At 42.3% G+C, this 19,012-nt stretch overlaps 2 protein-coding genes across 3 annotated transcripts in view; one reads left to right on the top strand and one right to left on the bottom strand.

The window, feature by feature from the left end:
* The window catches only part of nol10 (nucleolar protein 10), a 46,162-nt gene extending 42,464 nt beyond the window's left edge, over positions 1-3,698 (bottom strand). The window contains exon 1 of the mRNA XM_020511446.2: positions 3,544-3,698. Coding sequence (XP_020367035.2) covers positions 3,544-3,609 — 66 coding nt within the window. The 5' untranslated portion in view covers positions 3,610-3,698. The remainder of the gene's footprint in view (positions 1-3,543) is intronic.
* Positions 3,699-3,854: 156 nt separating this feature from the next.
* The window catches only part of LOC109915808 (V-type proton ATPase subunit C 1-A-like), a 91,975-nt gene continuing 76,817 nt past the window's right edge, over positions 3,855-19,012 (top strand). The window contains exons 1-4 of one of the 2 annotated variants that reach the window (XM_048596437.1): positions 3,855-4,144; positions 4,948-5,110; positions 5,479-5,546; positions 17,755-17,840. In XM_048596437.1, the coding sequence (XP_048452394.1) occupies positions 4,982-5,110; positions 5,479-5,546; positions 17,755-17,840 (283 nt within the window). In that variant the 5' untranslated portion in view covers positions 3,855-4,144; positions 4,948-4,981. The remainder of the gene's footprint in view (positions 4,145-4,947; positions 5,111-5,478; positions 5,547-17,754; positions 17,841-19,012) is intronic. The other variant, XM_048596438.1, reaches the window with a different exon arrangement.

Consider the following 19,012-nt stretch of genomic DNA (forward strand, 5'->3'; position numbering starts at 1 on the left):
GCACCATGTGGCAAAAGCAACTTAATATAGAGTGAAGTGCCATATTTTGGTAGGACAGGCAATATCAACTAAAGGGTACAATTCTCAAAGCGATTAAGCAGACCTGGAGGCATATGTCCATACCTTGTTGGCATTGTCAGAGTAAGTTGTGAAAAATAATTTATAACGTATACAGGATTCTGAAGCAAATACAAGGAAGTTATGAAGACCCTTTAGAAAATACTGCTTTTACCTCAACTGGAATACTGTATCTACCTCTAAGCATCATGTTTTAGGAAGGATGTAAAGGCTTAAGTGAGGTACAATGATTCTTTTGAGAAAGATTGCAGGATTGAGGGATTTCAGTTACTTGGAGAAGCTGGGTTTGGTATCATACAGAAAAGAACAAGACAGAAATCACAGAGGGTCCGGAAAAAATAGACAGAGAGAAATTGATCCCATTCATGTAAGGACTGAGAAGCAAAGGATGCCAATTCTAGATGATGGGGAAAAATAACTGCTATTGAGAAAACTCTTATGCAACAGGTGGTAAGGATCCAGAATGGACTGACCAAGAGGGTGCTCGAGACGGTTTCAATCAGGATTTCAAATAGAAATTGGACAAGGATCAGAACACAGCAGCAAATTGAAAAAGGACAGGAAAGCAAGATTTGGTAACTTAATTTTGCAGAGATTTGGCACAGGGTTGACAAATTGAACAGCTTCCTTCTGTTGAGTAAACATTCTATCTTTTTGAGGCAATCCGTCATGATCTAAGATGAGTTGCTATCATTCTCATTCAACAGGTTATGAAATGGCTTAAATTCAGTGCAAGATCCACAGACTCTACTACATGCAGGAAAGGTGGTGCATTTAAGGGTTGGGTGGATGCACTTTTTGGAGGTTTGCGCGTTCACTCCGGTATCGCAACTTCAGCTTTGCATGTTCCCAAAATGTCTTGACGTATCCAGTGCATTCCTGAATGAGCTTTCACATTTTGGTCAATCATATCAGCAGGTCTGTGTAATCTCTTCAACGGTGCTTTGAGGACTATCTAAAGAGTTTTCACCACCCACCCCTAGGTGTCTGCAGCTGTTATTGTGTTCCACGTACAACTGTTGTTTTGCCAGTTTCATGTTCAGATATACAACTTACACTTGCCACCCAATGGCGCTGTGTTTGAATAAAAAAGATGCTGCCGTTAGAACTCTTTTCTTGCCACCAGATTTGGAAGACCTTGCAAAGACACCACTTCAATCATGTGAGCTGACTGTTCTAGGTCGATCGAAGTCTCTTAAGCGTATAGAGATGCAAGGATATGGCCATTCAATCCTCCAAGTATAGACAGTTCTATACAAGTTTAACAACTTTTCTGCTTTCCAATTCTACACAAATAACACCCAAAAATGTTGGATCTAGTGACGGAAAAACTGATGGAAGTCAGTATTATGAAGGAAATAGTTTTGGGGAAATTAATGGGATTAAAGGTCAATAAACCCCCAAGGGTCTGATAACCTACATTCCAGGAAGTTGCTGTAGATACAGTGGATGTACTGATGGCCCTCTTTCAAGATACGAAACACACTGGAACAGCTTCTATGGATTGGAGGGTAGCTAATATAATTCCCCTGTTTAAAAATGGAGGTACAGAGAAAACAGGGAATTAGAGACTGGTTACCCTGGCATCAGCAGTGGGGGACATGCTAGAGTCTATTGCAAAAGCTTTAAAGCAGAATACTCAAAAAAACAGCAATCGGATCAGACAGAATCAGCATCGATTTATGAAAGGGAATTCACACATGAAAAATCTACTGGAACTTTTTTTAAGGATGTAACTAGTAGAGTTGATTAAATGAACCGCATCCACTGCTCCTCCTAAAGTTTCAGAAGACTTTGTGCTAAGGTCCCACGTAACAGATTAATATGCAAAATTAATCATGCATGGGATTGGGAGCAGTGTACTGACATGGGTACAGAACTAATTGCCAGACAGGAAACAGAACAGAAATAAACAGATCTTTTTCCAAGTGTCAGCCAGTGATTAGTGGGGTACCACAGGGTCAGTGCTTAGATCCCAACTATTCAAAATATATAGTTTTCTCATCTAAATCATTAATACATGTAAAATCTTCAAGTTTCCATACAACACGATGCTGGGAGGGTGAACTGTGAGGAGGATGTGGAGATGCTTCAGTGAGAATTGAACAAGTTGAACGAGTGGGCAAATGCATGGCAGGTGAAGTATAATGCAGATGTTAGGCTCTCTACTTTGGTAGCAAAAACAGGAAGGTAAATTATCTGAGTAGTGATAGGGAATAGGAGAGGTGCAACATAACCTGGGTGTCCGTGTACACCAGTCACTGAAACTAAGCATGCATGTGCAGCAGATTGTGAAAGTGGTAAATGGTATGTTGGCCTTCATGGCAAGAGGATTTGAGTACAGGAGCAGGGATGTCTTGTTGCAATTGTACAGGACCTTGGTGAGACCACACCTGCAGCATTGTGCACAGTTTTAGTCTTCTTATCTGAGGATGGATGTTCTAGTTACAGAAGCAGTGCAACAAAGGTTTACTAGACTGACTCTTGGGATGGCAGGTCTTATGGAAAGAGACTGAATTGATAAGAATTATATTCACTGGAGTTTAGATGAATGAGGGGCATATCATGGAAACTTCTAATATTAAAAGTACTAGACAGGATACAGACTGGAAGAATGTTCCCAATGACCAGGGAACGTAGAACCAGGATTCATAGTTTAAAGATATAGGGTAGGTCATTTACAACTGAGATTAAAAGAAATCTCTTCACCCCGAGTGGCGAGCCTGTGGAATTTTCCACCATAGAACGTGGTTGAGACCAAAACATTGGATGTTTTCAAGCTACGTTTCCATATAGCTCTTGGGGTTAACAGGATCAAAGGATATGGGGAGAAAGCAGCAACAGGGTTGGATGATCAGCCGTGATCATACTGAATGGTGCAGCAGGTTTGAATGGCCTGTTCCTGTTTCTACTGACACTGTTTTCATCGTGGAAAGGAGGATTTTCAGGTTCACATTCAGTGGCCATCCTTGAAGCCAAGCTGCACACCGTAACCGTCTTTGCCCACACGAATGAGACAAACAACAACAAGAAGAGAAATGCCCTTCTAACCTCTATTTTTCCAAAAACCTGAGACCTATTCCGGGGAGGGGGGCGGGGGTACAGTATCAAGGTGAAGAGGAGGCGGCTTAGAGGGTGGGAGCAATTTGACGAAAAATGCCTCCACCTGGGGCGTGGGCCATTTGGAACTTACTGCTTAAATAAAAAGAGTGGCAGAGATGCTGAAGACATTAGACCATCAGTTGAGGTGTCACAGCAGATGGGTGGAAAACGGGACCGGAGCAAATGCTGCGTTCCTCCAGCTCCACACAGTGTTACCTTGGCGTAGACGGAGATTGGCACCGGACATTGTAAGGCCTCTGTAAAGACTCTGAAAGGGCTGATGCCGTTATAACCTGTTTGGGGGGGGGGCTCGCGACCGGGACCCACTTACCACGCGCCAGCCCAACCGTCACTCCCTCTCACCTCCGGCAGCGACTTGCCGTAACTCAGGTTGTAAATCTTCACGTCATTCACACTCGAGACCTGCATCTCGTCACCGGCCGCTCATTCACAAATCGATCGCACCACGCTCCGCCACCGATCATGTGGAAGGGGAAGGGGAGGGGGAAGGGATTACCCTTCCGTTCAACCCCCCCCCCCGTCCCTCAACCAATCCAGAGCCAGGAGTTCGGAGACCGACCGGAAATGACGTTTCACGGGCCGCGGCCCAGCCTTCAGGGGGTGGGGAGGAGAAGGAAGACGGGGTGTGGGTTATTATGTAAAGTAGGTGCCACTGCGCAGTCGGTTCTGCGCACAAGGAGCGGAGCCTCTTGCCTTCACCTGTAACAATTTTATTGTTGTATCGAAGTTCAGGTTCCAGAGCCAGGAGGTAGCGGGCATAGCTGCAAGAACATTCTTCAACAAGAAGCACAGCGACTTTCATTCGTCCACACAGTGATACACCAGAACTTTGATTTGTAGCAAGTTTGCGAAAACTGAACGAAATGACAAGTGAATTGCAAAACTGAGTGGCGAAGAGATTTCTTTCAATCTTCAGGGCACTACCAAGTCCAGTATTTCTGAGGTAACGTAAATGACGTTTCTTTTATTTCACAATCCATTTCAAAAAATATGTATGTATGTAATACAGCAATTGATTTGTGTCGGCAGGACGTAATCTGTCTAGTTTTAACTTGCTTAAATCTTAAATAACGAATACAGTACCCGAATTCTTTCAGCCAAAGCAGAAATTCCTTTAAAAAAAATCAAGTGCCCAGCAAAAACAAGAGCTGTGAAAGGTGAGCTTATTTGGCTAACTATGACCACGATCGTTCCGCTTTCTAAAAGACATGGTCTGTTCTTTTTGATGAGGTGCATAAAATATGTTTAGTGAAGTTTTTCGTTTTGGAAATAACTGTAATTAATTGTAAAGTTAACTGTTTAGACTCGTGAATATGCGCACAGGTAGTCTGCCTGCCGTGTTATTTACCGTGGACTTTAAAAGCCGAAGTGGGGAGAGCCCTTTTGTGATCTTTTAAATGCCTGCATGTTGCGATGCTTTGTCAGTTTATGATACAATGGTGTCCGATCAAGATATGTGGATTCATAGGTAGTGAAATCAGTCGCAAACGACTCCTGTGTTACCGATCAAATAACCCCACAATGGATCGTGTCATAAATTCTACGAATTCGGGGTAGAAAGATCTCTTTTTCCCTATTCCAAGATTATTAGTCAAGGGTCTGTTAAAACCCCTATCTAGTCTACTAGTTCGAACAATTAATTAGCACTCCATTTTGAATCATAAATAGTTTGTACATAGGTGATGATGTTTTTGAGGTTATTTCACCTTGACCGCTTATTTTTCTAAAACTTTTTTTTACACACAGCAGGCGCAGTGCGTTCTAAGCGTCACAGGACAACATGAGCGAATACTGGTTAATTTCGGCCCCTGTTGACAAATCGAACCAACAAATATGGGAAAGAATGAACACTGTAACTGAAAAAGCCAGTTTATCAAATAATTATAAATTTCTTATCCCTGAACTCAAGGTAATTTCTGTTTCAGTCCATTGCCTCTCTTCAAAACTACCTGTCCAGAAACATTTAAACTGGAAGTTATAGACTTTGGACTTTTTAGCAGATATGTGAAGGCAAAGTAATAGGGATGCAGTTTATCAAATACTTCAGTATCTTATGGACCATGGTTATTTTAGCTCGATTACATTTTGTCTTTTACCATGGAACTGACACCTTACTTTATTTCCACGTTCTAAATTTTTCATTATATAAAACAATTTGATTACATATTTTTGAATAAGTCCAATCAAGTGATTTAATTTGGATGTTTTATTTCAGTGCTTCAAATAGTTTAATTATTACAAGCTACAAACGTCATGATGTTCTCCATTTTCTCTTAGGTGGGGACGTTAGACTCTTTGGTTGGCCTCTCAGATGAACTCGGAAAACTTGATACGTTTGTTGAAGGGTAAAACATTATTTACAGTACACAAACTAGTTAAAGTATATGTGTCTCAGTTTCCTGATGTAGATACTTGTTCATTAGTCCTAAACCGACCAAATGCAGATTTCACTCGGTTTAGTCAGCTTTATCCAAACTGATATCACCATACAGCAACAAAGATCTGCAAGTGTCTGGTTTCATCTAGCACCCAAACTCCGAACCACAGCAGAAGACAAGGTGACATAAAGATAGACTGGCTAACCTCTTATTATCAATGTTAGAATCCAATGACTTTTCTTGTGAAAGTAGAATATAAGAATTTGTCTTAAGCATGTGGCAAATCTGACATAAGAACTTTTGAAAAAAAATTTGAACCTTGACCTTCAATCAGTGTTTGAAATGTTGTGAGAAATGTGTGAAAAGAGTGTTTTCCAGGTTGAAATATAAGTCAAGGTTAATTGACACTAGTTAGAGAGTCATAGAGTTGTACAGCACGGAAACAGCCCATTCAGTCCAACTCATCCATGCTGATCAGATTACCTAAATTAATCTAGTTCCCATTTTGCCAGCATTTGGCCCATATCCCTCAAAACCCTTCCTATTCATATCCCCATCCAGATGCCTTTTAAATGTTGTAATTGTCCCAGTCTCTACCATTTCCTCTGGCATCTCATTCCATTCACGCACCACCCTCTGCATGAAAAAGTTGCCCCTTAGGTACCTTTTAAATCTTTCCTCTCTCACTTTAAATCTATGCCCTCGAGGCTTACACTCCCCCACCCCAGGGCAAAGAATTGGCTATTCACCCTACCCATGCCCCTTGTGATTTTATGACCCTCCATAAGGTCACCCCTCAGCCTCCAACTCTCCAGGGAAAATAGACCCAGCCTATCCAGCTTCTCACTATAGCTCAAACCCTTCAACCCCTACATCATCCTTGTAAAGCTTTTCTGTACTTTTTCAAGATTCACAACATCCTTCCTGTAGCAGGGAGACCAGAATTGCATGCAGAATTCCAAAAGTGGCCCAACCAATGTCTGGTACAGCTACTACGTGACCTCCCAACTCCTATACTCAATGCACTGACCAATAAAGGCAAGCGTACCAAACACCTTCTTCACTATCCTGTCTACCTGGGATTCCACTTTCAAGGAACTATGAACCTACACTCCAAGGTCTCTTTGTCCAACAACACTCCCCAGGACTTACCATTAAGAGTATAAGTCCTGCCCTGATTTGCCTTTCCAAAATGCAGCACCTCACATTTATCTAAACTAAACTCCATCTGCCACTCCTCGGCCCACTGGCCCATCTGATCAAGATCCTGTTGTACTCTGGGGTAACCTTCTTCGCTGTACACTCCACCTCCAATTTTGGTGTCATCTGCAAACTTATGTTAGCTCACGTGTTCACATCTGAATCAGTTATATAAATGATGAAAAGCAGTGGACCCGGCACCAATCCTTTTGGCACACCGCTGGTCACAGGCCTCCAGTCTGAAAAGCAACCCTCCACCTCTGTATTCTACTTTCGAGCCAGTTATTAGCTTGTTAACACATGTACATACAAAAATACAATTGCAAAAATACATCCTAAAGGACAAAAAGTTTCCTTTATAACTTGATATTTATTTCCACATACTTGATATATTACTAAGTCATCATTCTCTGATTTAAGTTTTGATCTATGTCGACTTAGTTGATAGCATGCTTGACCTTTCATTAGAACTTCATTATTTTGAAATCTTTGACCATAATTCCAAATGTATACATCAACTCAAGCAACGGAAATGATACACAGAGACCTAGCCAGGTTACAACAGTATGCTGCCAAGGCCTCTGTCCATCAAATTACATCCTTTCCTGCTCATTTGGTGCCCTTCATTGAAACAGAAGCAACATACTGTACTGTAGACAACAGTCTGTTCTCAACTGTCCAGGAGGACATCCGTTGTCTTCTAATTCTGACTCTCTAAATGGTACAGTTACATTTTATTTCACTTGCCTGGGATTGCCTGCAGTAACCATTACTGATAGAATTTGGAAAACTGTCATGGTCTCTTGGTCACCGCTGCCTCAAAGCTCCAGGGACCCGGGTTCAATTCCACCCTTGGGCGACTGTCTGTGTGGAGTTTGCACATTCTCCCCGTGTCTGCGTGGATTTCCACTGGGTGCTCCAGTTTCCTTCCACAGTTCAAAGATGTGTAGGTTAGGTGGAATGGCCATGCTAAATTGCCTGTAGTGTCCAGCAGTGTGCAAGTTAGGTGGATTAAACATGGGAAATGCAGGGTTACAGGTAAAGGGTAGGGGGATGGGTCTGGGTGGGGTGCTGTTCGGAGGGGTGGTGTGCACTTGTTGGGCCGAATGGCCTGTTTCCACACTGTAGGGATCCTATGATTTTTTTAAAAAAAGCCATAAAGGGCAACTAAATTAGGAATCTTATATCGGAATTTATAATTTCCCTGTAATTGTAGTAATATTGGCAAAAGCTGTTTAATTATATGTCACTGTTGACAACATGAAGAGTCTTTTTTTCCTAGTAATGACTGTCCTTATTTGATGGAGGAAAAAAATACATGATTGCAGCCAGAAGTATATGATGATCATTGTATGCCAACAAAAACTGTTTGCATTTTGAAAGCTGTTTTTCCTTACATAACTGGTACAATAATTAGTTTTGCCAGAATTAAATATTGAAATAATATTATGCCTTAAATAAAAGTATTTTAGAACTAGTCTGTCTCCCTTAAAGCATAAGCTTAATTGCGATTCAGAAGCATTGTGTAGTCATTTTAATTGATATTGAGGTTCTGGATGGTGCCAAGGATTTTCCTGTACCTCCTGAACACAGTCTTTTCTTATGATCACGGTTGAATCCACTCAGGCAGATAAAATAAAAGTCATCGCTTTTCTCCAGAAATCAGTTGGAAGAGTTTCAATCAATCTTTGAGGGTCATAAACCCCTGACATTATATTTTCTGAGGAAGGGTCACTGGACCCGAAATGTTAACTCTGATTTCTTTTCACAGATGCTGCCAGACCTGCTGAGTTTTTTCCAGCAATTTCTGTTTTTGTTTCCATCCATGATCTTGACGGTTGCCTCACAGCTATTTACCGCTGAGAGTGGTGTTAGGTATTTCAAGGGAAGGCTTTTGTCCCTTTCTTGGGAGGATGTACTACCTTAGAGAGCTGCCAGCCAACTGGATTGACCAGAAGCTCTGTAGTCCAATCTGCACCAATGGTAGCTACTGCTACTGCCCTGTATCAGGTCAAACAGCATGGGAAAGGAAACCTCCTGTTGATTAGTAACTAGTGCTCCCCACTCCTGACCCTCTGCCGATGATCAGTGCACCTCCATGTTGAACGCTACTTGGGGGAAGCACTGAAGGTGGCAAGGTCAGACAATGACTTTGGGTGGGGACTTCAATGTCCATCACCAAGAGTGGCTTGCCAGCATTGCTACCAATAGCGAGTTGGTCTACAGCGGGTGGTGAGTGAACCAACAAGAGAGAAAAGCATACTGGACCTCATCCTCACCAATCTACCTGTCACAGATGTATCTGTCTTTGACAATATCAGTAGGACTGATCCTTGTGCCGATAAAGTCCTGTCTTCACATTGAGAATATATTGTGTCTTGTGACACAATCACAATGCTAAAATTTGGTAGACTTTGAACAGATCTAACAACTCAAAACTGGGCATCTATGAGGGGCTGTGGGCCATCAGGTACAGAAGACTTGTGCTCATCCACAATCTGTAACTTGATGGCCTGGTATGCACCCACTCTACCATTACCATCAAGCATAGAGATCAATTGTGGTTCATAGAAGGGTCAGGATGGTATAGTAAGAGCTGCACCAGGCATACATAAAAAGGAGATGTCAACCTGGTGAAGCTGCAATACAATGCTTGCCAACAGCGGAAGCAGCAAGTGATAACCAGGGCTAAGCGATTCCACGGCCAATGGATGAGGTATAAACTCTGCAGTCCTGCCACTTGCGATTGTGAATGGTGGTGGATAATTAAGCAACTAACAGGAGATGGATATCACAAATATCCCAATCTCAACGATGGGAGAGCTCAGCACATCAGTGCAAAAAAAAAGCTGAAGTAATTGCACTCATTTTCAGCCAGAAGTGCTGGGTGGGTGATTTATCTCGGCCTCCTTCTGAGGGCACTAGCATCACAGATGCTAGTCTTGAACAAATTTCATTCCCTACACAAGATATTTAGAAATTGCTGATGGCTCTGGATACACTGAAGACAGTGGACCCAGGCAACATTCTAGTAATAGCATTGAACATATGTGGTCCAGAGCTAACCAAATCTCTAGACAAATTGTTTCAGTTCAGCTGAAAGTGTTCCAGTTCAGCATCTCCCCAATAATGTGGAAAACCATCTAAGTATGTTCTGTGCACAAAAAGCAGGTTAAGTACAATTCAGCCTTATACCACCTTGTCAGACTACTCTCCATCATCAGTAAAGTACTAGGCCCAATTATTTTCAGCTGCTTTATCATTGACCTTCCCTCCATCATAAGGTCAGAAGTTCGCTAACAATATTCAGCACCATTCATGACACCTCAGATACTGATGCAATCTGTGTCCATCTGCAGTTCGACCTGGACACCATCCAAGCTTGGGTTGTAAATGGCAAATAACCATTGTGTTACACAAGTGCCAGAAAATGACCATCTCCAACAAGACAGAATCTAACCATTAACTCTTGATATTCAATAACCTTATGATTGCTGTAGCATGCACTTTCAACATCCTATCATTGAGCAGGAATTGAACTGGAAAAGCCATATAGATACAATGGTGACAAGTGCCCATGAAAGGCTCAGAATTCCATGATGAATAACTCATCCCTCATTCACCATCTACAAAGCACAAATCAAAGTGTTTTGGTATAGTCTTCAACTGCCTGGACGAGTGCAGCAGTAACAACACTAAACAACTTGGTACCATCCAGCACAAAGCAGACCACTTAATTGGCACTCTATCCATCACCTAGGAATTTCACTTCCTTCACCACTGATGCACAGTCGCAGCACTGTTAACGAGCTACAAATTCACTACAGTAACACACCAAGGATTCTTAGACAGCACCTTTCAAATTTGTGACCTTTACCACCGAGATGGACAGGGCGGTGAATATATGAGACCATCACCACCTATAAGTTCCCTTCCAACACCACTCTGACTCCGAAATTTATTGCCATTCCTCAGTGATCCTGCTTCAAAATCCTGGAACTCCCTTTCTAATAGTACTGTGGCTCCCCTACATCCCAAGGACTGCAGCAGTTTATGAAGGCAGCTCACCATCACCATCTCCTGGGCAATAAATGCTGGACCCAGCCAGTGACACCCAAATCCCATGAAAGAATAAAACAAAAGTCCCCAGAGCTGAGGACCCCAATTGAACAAGTCAATCTGGAGTCGGTGATCGTGGAAAGTGGCAAGAGTAGATGAAATGTGGTGAGGGGGGGTATTGTGTAAAGAGTCCATAGAGGAGAGGAATTAGCTTGGTGGGGAGTGGGGTGTCTCCAATGGTCCAGGGTCCTGCCAAAAGAGGTTACCCTACATTTCTTTTGACATCAAACCATACAGCAAAATCTGGTGGACTATTCATATGACATGTGCTCCCTCTACTGCAGGTAAACTATTGGCAGTTCTCGTTTGAGGCACTTTAGTGGCCTCTTAAGGACCTCAATGGGCCCAAAGGCAGGCCAGGTCACCCATGTCTTCCTTGCTGCCCCTTAAAATTTGAGATAGCTTGGGGTGGGCAGGTATGCAAATGGCAGGCTACCCACCAGATTTTACATATCCCTTTGCCTTAAAACCTATCATCTGTTGACTATAAAATCCAGCCCATAATTTACACAGTAGTGCACTCTGAGGACCATAAGGAGTATGTCCATTTGAGGTTGGTTGGCTCGCCGAGCTGGTTTGTTGTTCCGCAGATGTTTCATTACCCTGCTGGGTAACATCCTCAGTGTAGCCTCCGATGAAGTGTCGGTGTGTTTTCCTGCCTCGTTTTTAAACTCTGGAGTCCGTTGAGCTGGATTGCCTCATTTCCTGTTTTCCTTCATATTGGAGTGTATATGGGGTCAAGTTCTATGTGTTTATTAATGGCTTTCTTCGTGGAGTGCTGGCTTCTAGGAATTCCCGTGCCTGTCTCTGCTTAGCTTGTCCCAGGATTTTGGTGTTGTCGCAGTCGAATTGGTTGTTCTCCTTATCCATGTGAATTGAGATGAGTGAGTGTTGGTCATGTCTTTTTGTAGCCAATTGGTGTTCGTGTACCCTTGTTGTTAGTTTCCTTCCTGTTTGTCCGATGTAGTGTTTCTCACAGTCTCTGCAGGGGATCTTATAGATGACATTGGTCCTGTCCATGGCGGGGAGTGGGTCTTTAGTTTGGGTGAGCAGTTGTCGTAGGGTTGATGTGGGCTTGTGTGCCACTCTGATGCCTAGCGGTTGTAGGAGCCTTGTAGTTAGTTTCGATGTGTTCCTGATGTAGGGTAGTATGATGAGTATGTCGGGGCGTGTAGTATCTTCCTCATGTTGTTTGTGTAGGCATCTTCTGACACAGTTTTTTGGATATCCATTATCCGTGAAAACTTGGAAGAGGTATTCTTCTTCCTCTTGGCATAGTTCTGTGTTGCTGCAGTGTGTTGTTGCCCGTTTAAATAGTGTTTGCATGCAGCTTCGTTTGTGTGTGTAGGGATGGTTACTGTTGAAGTTCAGTACCTGGTCCATGTGTGTGGCTTTTTTGTGTACTTTCCTTTGGAGTTCCCCGTTTGTCTTGCGCTCTACCATGACATCCAGGAATGGGAGCTGTTTGTTCTTCTCCTCCTCTCTGAATTTTATTCCGGTGAGGGTGTTGTTTATAAGTTTGTGTGTCTCCTCTAGTTTGGTCCATTTGATGATGACAAAGGTGTCGTCCATGTAGCGTATCCATAGTTTTGGTTGGATTAGTGGAAGGGCCGTCCTTTCTAGTCTTTGCATCACTGTGTCTTCTATGAGTCCGGAGATAGGTGATCCCATGGGTGTCCCGTTGATTTGTTTGTATGTTTGGCCGTTGAAAGTGAAGTGGGAGTTGAAGCCTCGGTCCAGTAGTTTGAGCATGTTGTCTGTGGAGATGGTTTCACTGGGGTCTTGCTCTTGTTCCAGTAGTGCTGTCATTGTTTCCCTTGCTAGTGGTATGTCTATTGATGTAAATAGGGCAGTGACATCAAACAATATCATGGTCTCCTCATTGTCTATCCTTATGTCTTTGATGGAGTTGAGGAATTCTTGGGCTGAGTGGATTGAGTGGGGTGACTTGTTAACTAGGTGCCTGAGTCTCCTTTGTAGTTCCTTGGCTAATCTGTGTGATGGAGTGCCTGGTAGGGAGACTATGGGTCTAAGGGGGACTTCCGGCTTGTGCACTTTCGGGAGGCTGTAGAATCGGGGTCTGTTGGTTCCTTTGGGTTTCATTCTTAAGAAGTCTGCTTTGTTGATCTGTCCCATCTGTTCAAGTCTTTTTAGTGTGTAGAGAATTTTGTTGCCTAGTTGTGGTGTTGGGTCAGTTTGTACTGGCCGATATGTGTTTCCGTCGGCGAGCAGTGCCTGTGCCTTGGAGATGTAGTCCCTTTTGTTCAGTATCACTGTCATGCGTCCTATGTCTGTGGGTAGAATTGTGATGTTCTTGACCTTCTTCAGTCCTTCTAGGGCCTGTCTTTCCAATGTGTTGAGGCTGTTGAGTTCGCTCCTTCTGGTTAGTGTCGGGATTACTGTCTATCTTATCGTTTGTTGAATTTCGTGGTTGATATTGTTGGTCCTTAGTGTGGCTTCCAGTGTGGCTAGAAATTCTGTTTTGTTGGCGTCCCTGTAGTTGTAGTTCAGTCCTCGGGTGAGAACGGCTTTTTCCGCGTCTGTCAGTTTCCTGTCAGAGAGGTTTTTTATCCAGGTGTCTGTTCTGTTGTTAACAAGGTGTAGAGCTGGATGAACACAGCAGGCCAAGCAGCATCAGAGGAGCAGGAAAGCTGATGTTTCGGGCCTAGACCCTGCTAGCATCTGCAGTTCCTACTATGTCTGTTCTGTTGTTGTCATTTTTGTGGGGAAGTGTGGCTAGCTTATCTTGAAGGGTCTGGCTTTTCTTGGCTCTTCTGGTCTGTTGGCTAATGTTGATGGCTCGTTCCATGTCCATTGTCCAGTCTTGATTGGTAGCCTCAACACCCACAACCCGAGCTACAAATCTATCCAAAACCTTAGTAAGTCCACTTCTTAAGTCTCTGTTGTTCTTCTGAGTTTGGAACTTAACCAGTGTCAGAACAAAAAGGATGTTTTTATTCAGCAGTTTGTATGCTGTACATAGTGCAGCTGCTAGAGATCATCTCTGATGTCATCCTGCCCTAAACTACTTCCAACTCTGTCATTGATATTAGGTCTGGTAGAGTGGGTGTCTGTATCTCCTGTAAAAACCAGAGAACTCACCCACCTGCAGATTCCTTGAGAAAGAGCCTCAAACTGATAAAGGAAAAGGAAATCTTCAATCTTCAGGAATCCAAGAATTCCAGCTTTGACCTTACCCCCGTTCCCAGTGAGGTCCAATTATGCTCTTCAGAGGCTGATATAACTCCTCCCCATTAAATATGCAGGATGTGGGAACTGCCAATTAAGGATTATGTCATCACCAGGCCTGCCCCCTCTTCTAAATTGCACCTTGCTTTGTAAATTATTCATCCTGACCATCCAAGTAAGGCCATAATCCAGTGTAAATGGCTCCTGGTGAATTTTGCAGCCTCTCACAAGCCCAGTAGAAGAACTAAGGAACTTTTGCCTTGTTACGCCCCTCAAACTCCAATAATAAAGCAGAGATTACCGATAGGCTTCTGTTTTGTTACGTTGAGAGCAGATACAATTTTAAAGCTCTTATAAAATTGATTCCACTTTGTTAACAGATCAATTCAAAAATGTTGAAATTATCCTAGCATTACTTCAAAATTTAGGAGCAATTGTTTCAATTGTATTTTCTTCAAAGTTCTGAATAAATAACGCGTGTAAATGTTGCTTTCTTAAGGAGTACCTTTTTGTTTGAAGATATTTTTTCATATGATTCATTTAATTTTTTTGCTGGAGTATTGTTTGTTTAATTCAAGACCTGTGTACCAACATGCTCTCACCAAAGGGAAATTAACAATTTTTCCTGTCCTTTTCTTAGTAACTACTTATAAAAGTAAATTCATCACAAATTGTTTCAACACTTACCTTAAAATTGCAGTAGTAAATTGTATTGCACCACCTTGTTTTCTCTAATCGTGTATTGTTACTTTGTGTAAAATTGTATCTGCAAAATGTCTAATCATTTTACCATTCCCTTTATGTCCTCCTAAATTGTTTCCAATCCTCTTCTCTCACTGCATGTCAATCTGTAGATTTTAAAATTGTGTGCTTTACATCCAAGCTGAGGTCAATAATATGTCAAAAAAAATTAGTGCCCCAAATTCCATCTCCTCGGAGGAACACTACTGTTTACTTCCTGCAAGTTTGTAAAATTCACCATTGCATTTTACTGTCTTTTTATCAGCCAAGTTTGTATCCACACTACAACTGCCTTTTTTAATTCGAATGGCTTCAATTTTGCTTAAATGTCTGTTATATGGTAGCTTATAAAATGCATTTTGAAAATCCGTATCATTCTTCTCCCCTCAGTAAATAACTCAATCAAGTTGGTTAAAAATAATTTGGCTTTAACAAATTCATGCTGTCATTCATTAACCCATAATGTTTCAAGTGACAATTTTGTTGCAGTTTATTGCCTTAAAAATTTCCCCACTACCAATGTTAGGCTGTCTGGTCTGCAGTTGCCTGGTCCACCTCTGTACCTTTTGAGACTGATGTGCAGTGTGGGCAGGAGTGAGGGTGGGAGGGGTTTGAGGTGGAGCAAGCAAAGGAAAATTGACTGGAAGAGGAGCCTAGCAGGAAAGACAGCGGAACAGCAATGGCACGAGTTTCTGGGAGTAATTCAGGAGACACAGCAAAAACTCATCCCTAGGAAAAAGGAGCATGGTACAGGGAGGATGAGGCAACCATGGCTGACTAAGGAAGTCAGGGATGGCAAAATAGCAAAAGAGAAAGCATATAATGTGACGAAGGGCAGTGGGAAGCCTGAGGACTGGAAGCTTACAAAGACCAACAAAGGGCAACAAAAAAAGAAATAAGCAGGGAGAAGATTAAATATGAGGGTAAGCTAGCCAGTAATGTAAATGAAGACTGTAAGAATTTCTTTAGATAAATGAAGGGCAAAAGAGAGGCAAAAGTGGACATTGGACCACAGGAAAATGACAGTGGAGAGATAGTAGTGGGGAACAAGGAAATGGCTGAGGAACTGAATAATTACTTCACGTCAGTCTTCATGGTGGAAGACACGAGTAATCTCCCAAAAATTCAAGAGAGTCAGGGGGCAGAGCTGAGTATGGTGGCCACCACCAAGGAAAAGATGCTAGTAAAACTGATTGGCCTGAAGGTGGACAAATCAGCTGGACCAGAGACTACACCCCAAAGTTCTAAAGGGGATAGCTGAAGAGAGAGTGGAAGCGTTAGTGGTGATCTTTCAGAAATCACTCGAGTCAGAGAGGGTCCCAGAGGACTGGAAAATCATTAATGTGACACACATGTTTAAAAAGGGAGTAAGGCAAAAGATGGAAAATTACAGTCTGATTAGCCTAACCTCGGTCGTGGGTAAGATTTTGGAGTCCATTGTAAAGGATGAGATTTCTGAATATTTTGAAGTGTATGGTAAAGTCAGCATGGTTCCATCAAGGGGAGGTCATGCCTGACAAATCTGCTAGAATTCTTTGAGGAAGTAACAAGCAGTGTAGACCAAGGAGAGCCAATGGATGTTATCTACCTGGACTTCAAGAAGGCCTTTGACAAGATGCCGCACAGGAGGCTGCTGAGTAAGATAAGGGCCCATGGTGTTAGAGGCAAGGTGCTAGCATGGATAGAAGATTGTCTGTCTGGCAGAAAGCAGAGAGTGGGGATAAAAGGGTCTTTCTCAGGATGGCAGCCACTGACAAGAGGTGTTTTGCAAGGGTCAGTGTTAGAACCACAACTTTTCACTTTATACATTAATGATCTAGATGAAGGAACTGTGGGCATTCTGGCTAAGTTTGCAGATGATACAAAGATAGGTGGAGGGACAGGTAGTATTGAGGATGTGGGGAGGCTGCAGAAGGATTTGGACAGGTTAGGAGAATGGGCAAAGAAGTGGCAGATGGTGTACAATGTGGGAAAGTGTGAGGGCATGTACTTTGGTAAGAAAAATAAATGCATGGACTATTTTCTAAATGGGGAGAAAATTCAGAAGTCTGAAGTGCAAAGAGACTTGTAAGTTCTAGTCCAGGATTCTCTCAAGGTAAACTTGCAGGTTGAGTCAGTAGTCAGGAAGGCAAATGCAATGTTGGCATCTAATTTGAGAGGACTTGAATATAAAAGCAGGGATGTATTTGGAGTATTATGTGCAGTTTTGGGCCCCATATCTCAGGAAGGATGTATTAGTCCTGGCGTGGGTTCAGAGGAGGTTCACGAGAATGGTCCCAGGAATGGAAAGCTTAACATATGAGGAATGTTTGAGGACTCTGGGACTATACTCATTGGAGTATAGAAGGATGAGGGGGGATCTAATTGAAACTTAACAGAATACTGAATGGCCTAGACAGAGTGGATGTTGGGAAGATGTTTCCATTGGAAGGAGAGACTAGGACCTGAGGGCAAAGCCTTAGAGTAAAGGGAAGACCTTTTAGAATGGAGATAAGGAGAAACTTCTTCAACCAGAGAGTGGTGAATCTATGGAATTCACTGCCACAGAAGGCTGTGGAGGCCAGGTCATTGAGTACATTTAAGACTGAGATAGATAGGTTCTTGATTATCAAGGGGATCAAGGGTTACGGGGAGAAAGTGGGAGAATGGGGTTGAGGAACTTATCAGCCATGATTGAATGGTGGAGCAGACTCGATGGGCCGAATGGCCTAATTTCTGCTCCTATGTCTTATGGTCTTATGGAAAAGTGCAGAATGCAGCCTGCTTTGAATCAGCGCATGTCTGAGATGTGTATTTACAGCAGCAGTTAATTTTTTTGCTGTGATTTATTCTTTTACTCATTTAAATATGTATTTTAAATGACTCCTTATCATGTTTTCTATCAGTTACTTAGAGTTGCTTCTGTTTGTATCTGTTTTTCTCTAAGCATTGTAAAGAAGCTGGCACAATACACAGCAGATATTATGGAAGATTCGAAGGATAAAGCTCAAGAGAACCTATTAGCTAATGGAGGTGGGTTCCATAAAATATACTATCATGTATGTCTTTCAAAGGTGAATGTTACTCAACAAGATGCTGCAGCTTTAAAAGATAGATGATGTATATGATTCAAAAACGTAATGCTTTTAGGTTCCCTGCGATTAAAGTTAGTGAATATATTTGTTGTATACCAGAATTTTATATGTACTTAAAAATAATCACATATTTAAGCCCAACATCTTTATCTCTTCAATCAGTGCACATATTAATTTTGTAAAGTCTCTTCCAGAAATAATACCTATACTCAATTCTTGTTTAATATTGCCTTGCATTTGGTAATGGCGTCAATGCGACATCTCTGGCTCTGCAATACTTGCACAGAGCTTATACTTCTACTGAAGGATTCCTATAAGACCATAAGAGATAGAAACAGGAATAGGCCATTCGGCCCATTGAGCCGGCTCTGCCATTCAATAGGATCATGGCTGATCCAACATTCTTCACATCCACTTTCCTGCCCTTTCCCCGTAACCCTTGATTTCCCTACTTATCAAGAACCTATCCATCTCAGCCTTAAATATACACCAAAACTCTGCCCCCACTGCTTTCTGTGGCAAGAAGTTCCAAAGATTTACAACTTTCTGAGAGAAGAAAGTCCTCCTCATCTCTGTCTTAAATTGCTCCCCTTAATTCTGAGACTATGCCCTCTGGTCCTAAACTCTTCCCATGAAGGGAAACATCCTCACAGCATTTACCCTGTCAAGCCCCTTAAGAATCCCATGTGTTTCAATGTGATCACCTCTCAATTTTCTAATCTCCGATGAGTAGAATCCCAACCTGCTTAATCTTTGCTCGTAAGGCAGTCCTTCCTTTCTGGGGATCATCCTAATGAACTTTCTCTGAACTGCCTTCGATTAAAATAATATCTTCAATTCAATAAAGGGACCAAAACTGCTCACTGTATTCCAAGTGTGGTCTGACCAGCAACTTGTACAGTTGCAGTAAGACTTCCCCACCTTTACACTCCAATCCCGTTGAAATAAGGGCCGACATTCCAATATTGCTTCCTCATTACCTTCCAAACTTGTGTGCTAGCTCTCCGCGTTTCATGCAAAAGTCCCCCCAAGTCCACTTGCGTTGCAGCTTTCAGTAGTATTTCTCTAATTAAATAATCTTTTGTTCTTGCTGCACGACTGCATATTTTC

This window comes from Rhincodon typus, chromosome 5, assembly GCF_021869965.1.
Source record: "Rhincodon typus isolate 14 chromosome 5, sRhiTyp1.1, whole genome shotgun sequence".
Lineage (NCBI taxonomy): Eukaryota > Metazoa > Chordata > Chondrichthyes > Orectolobiformes > Rhincodontidae > Rhincodon > Rhincodon typus.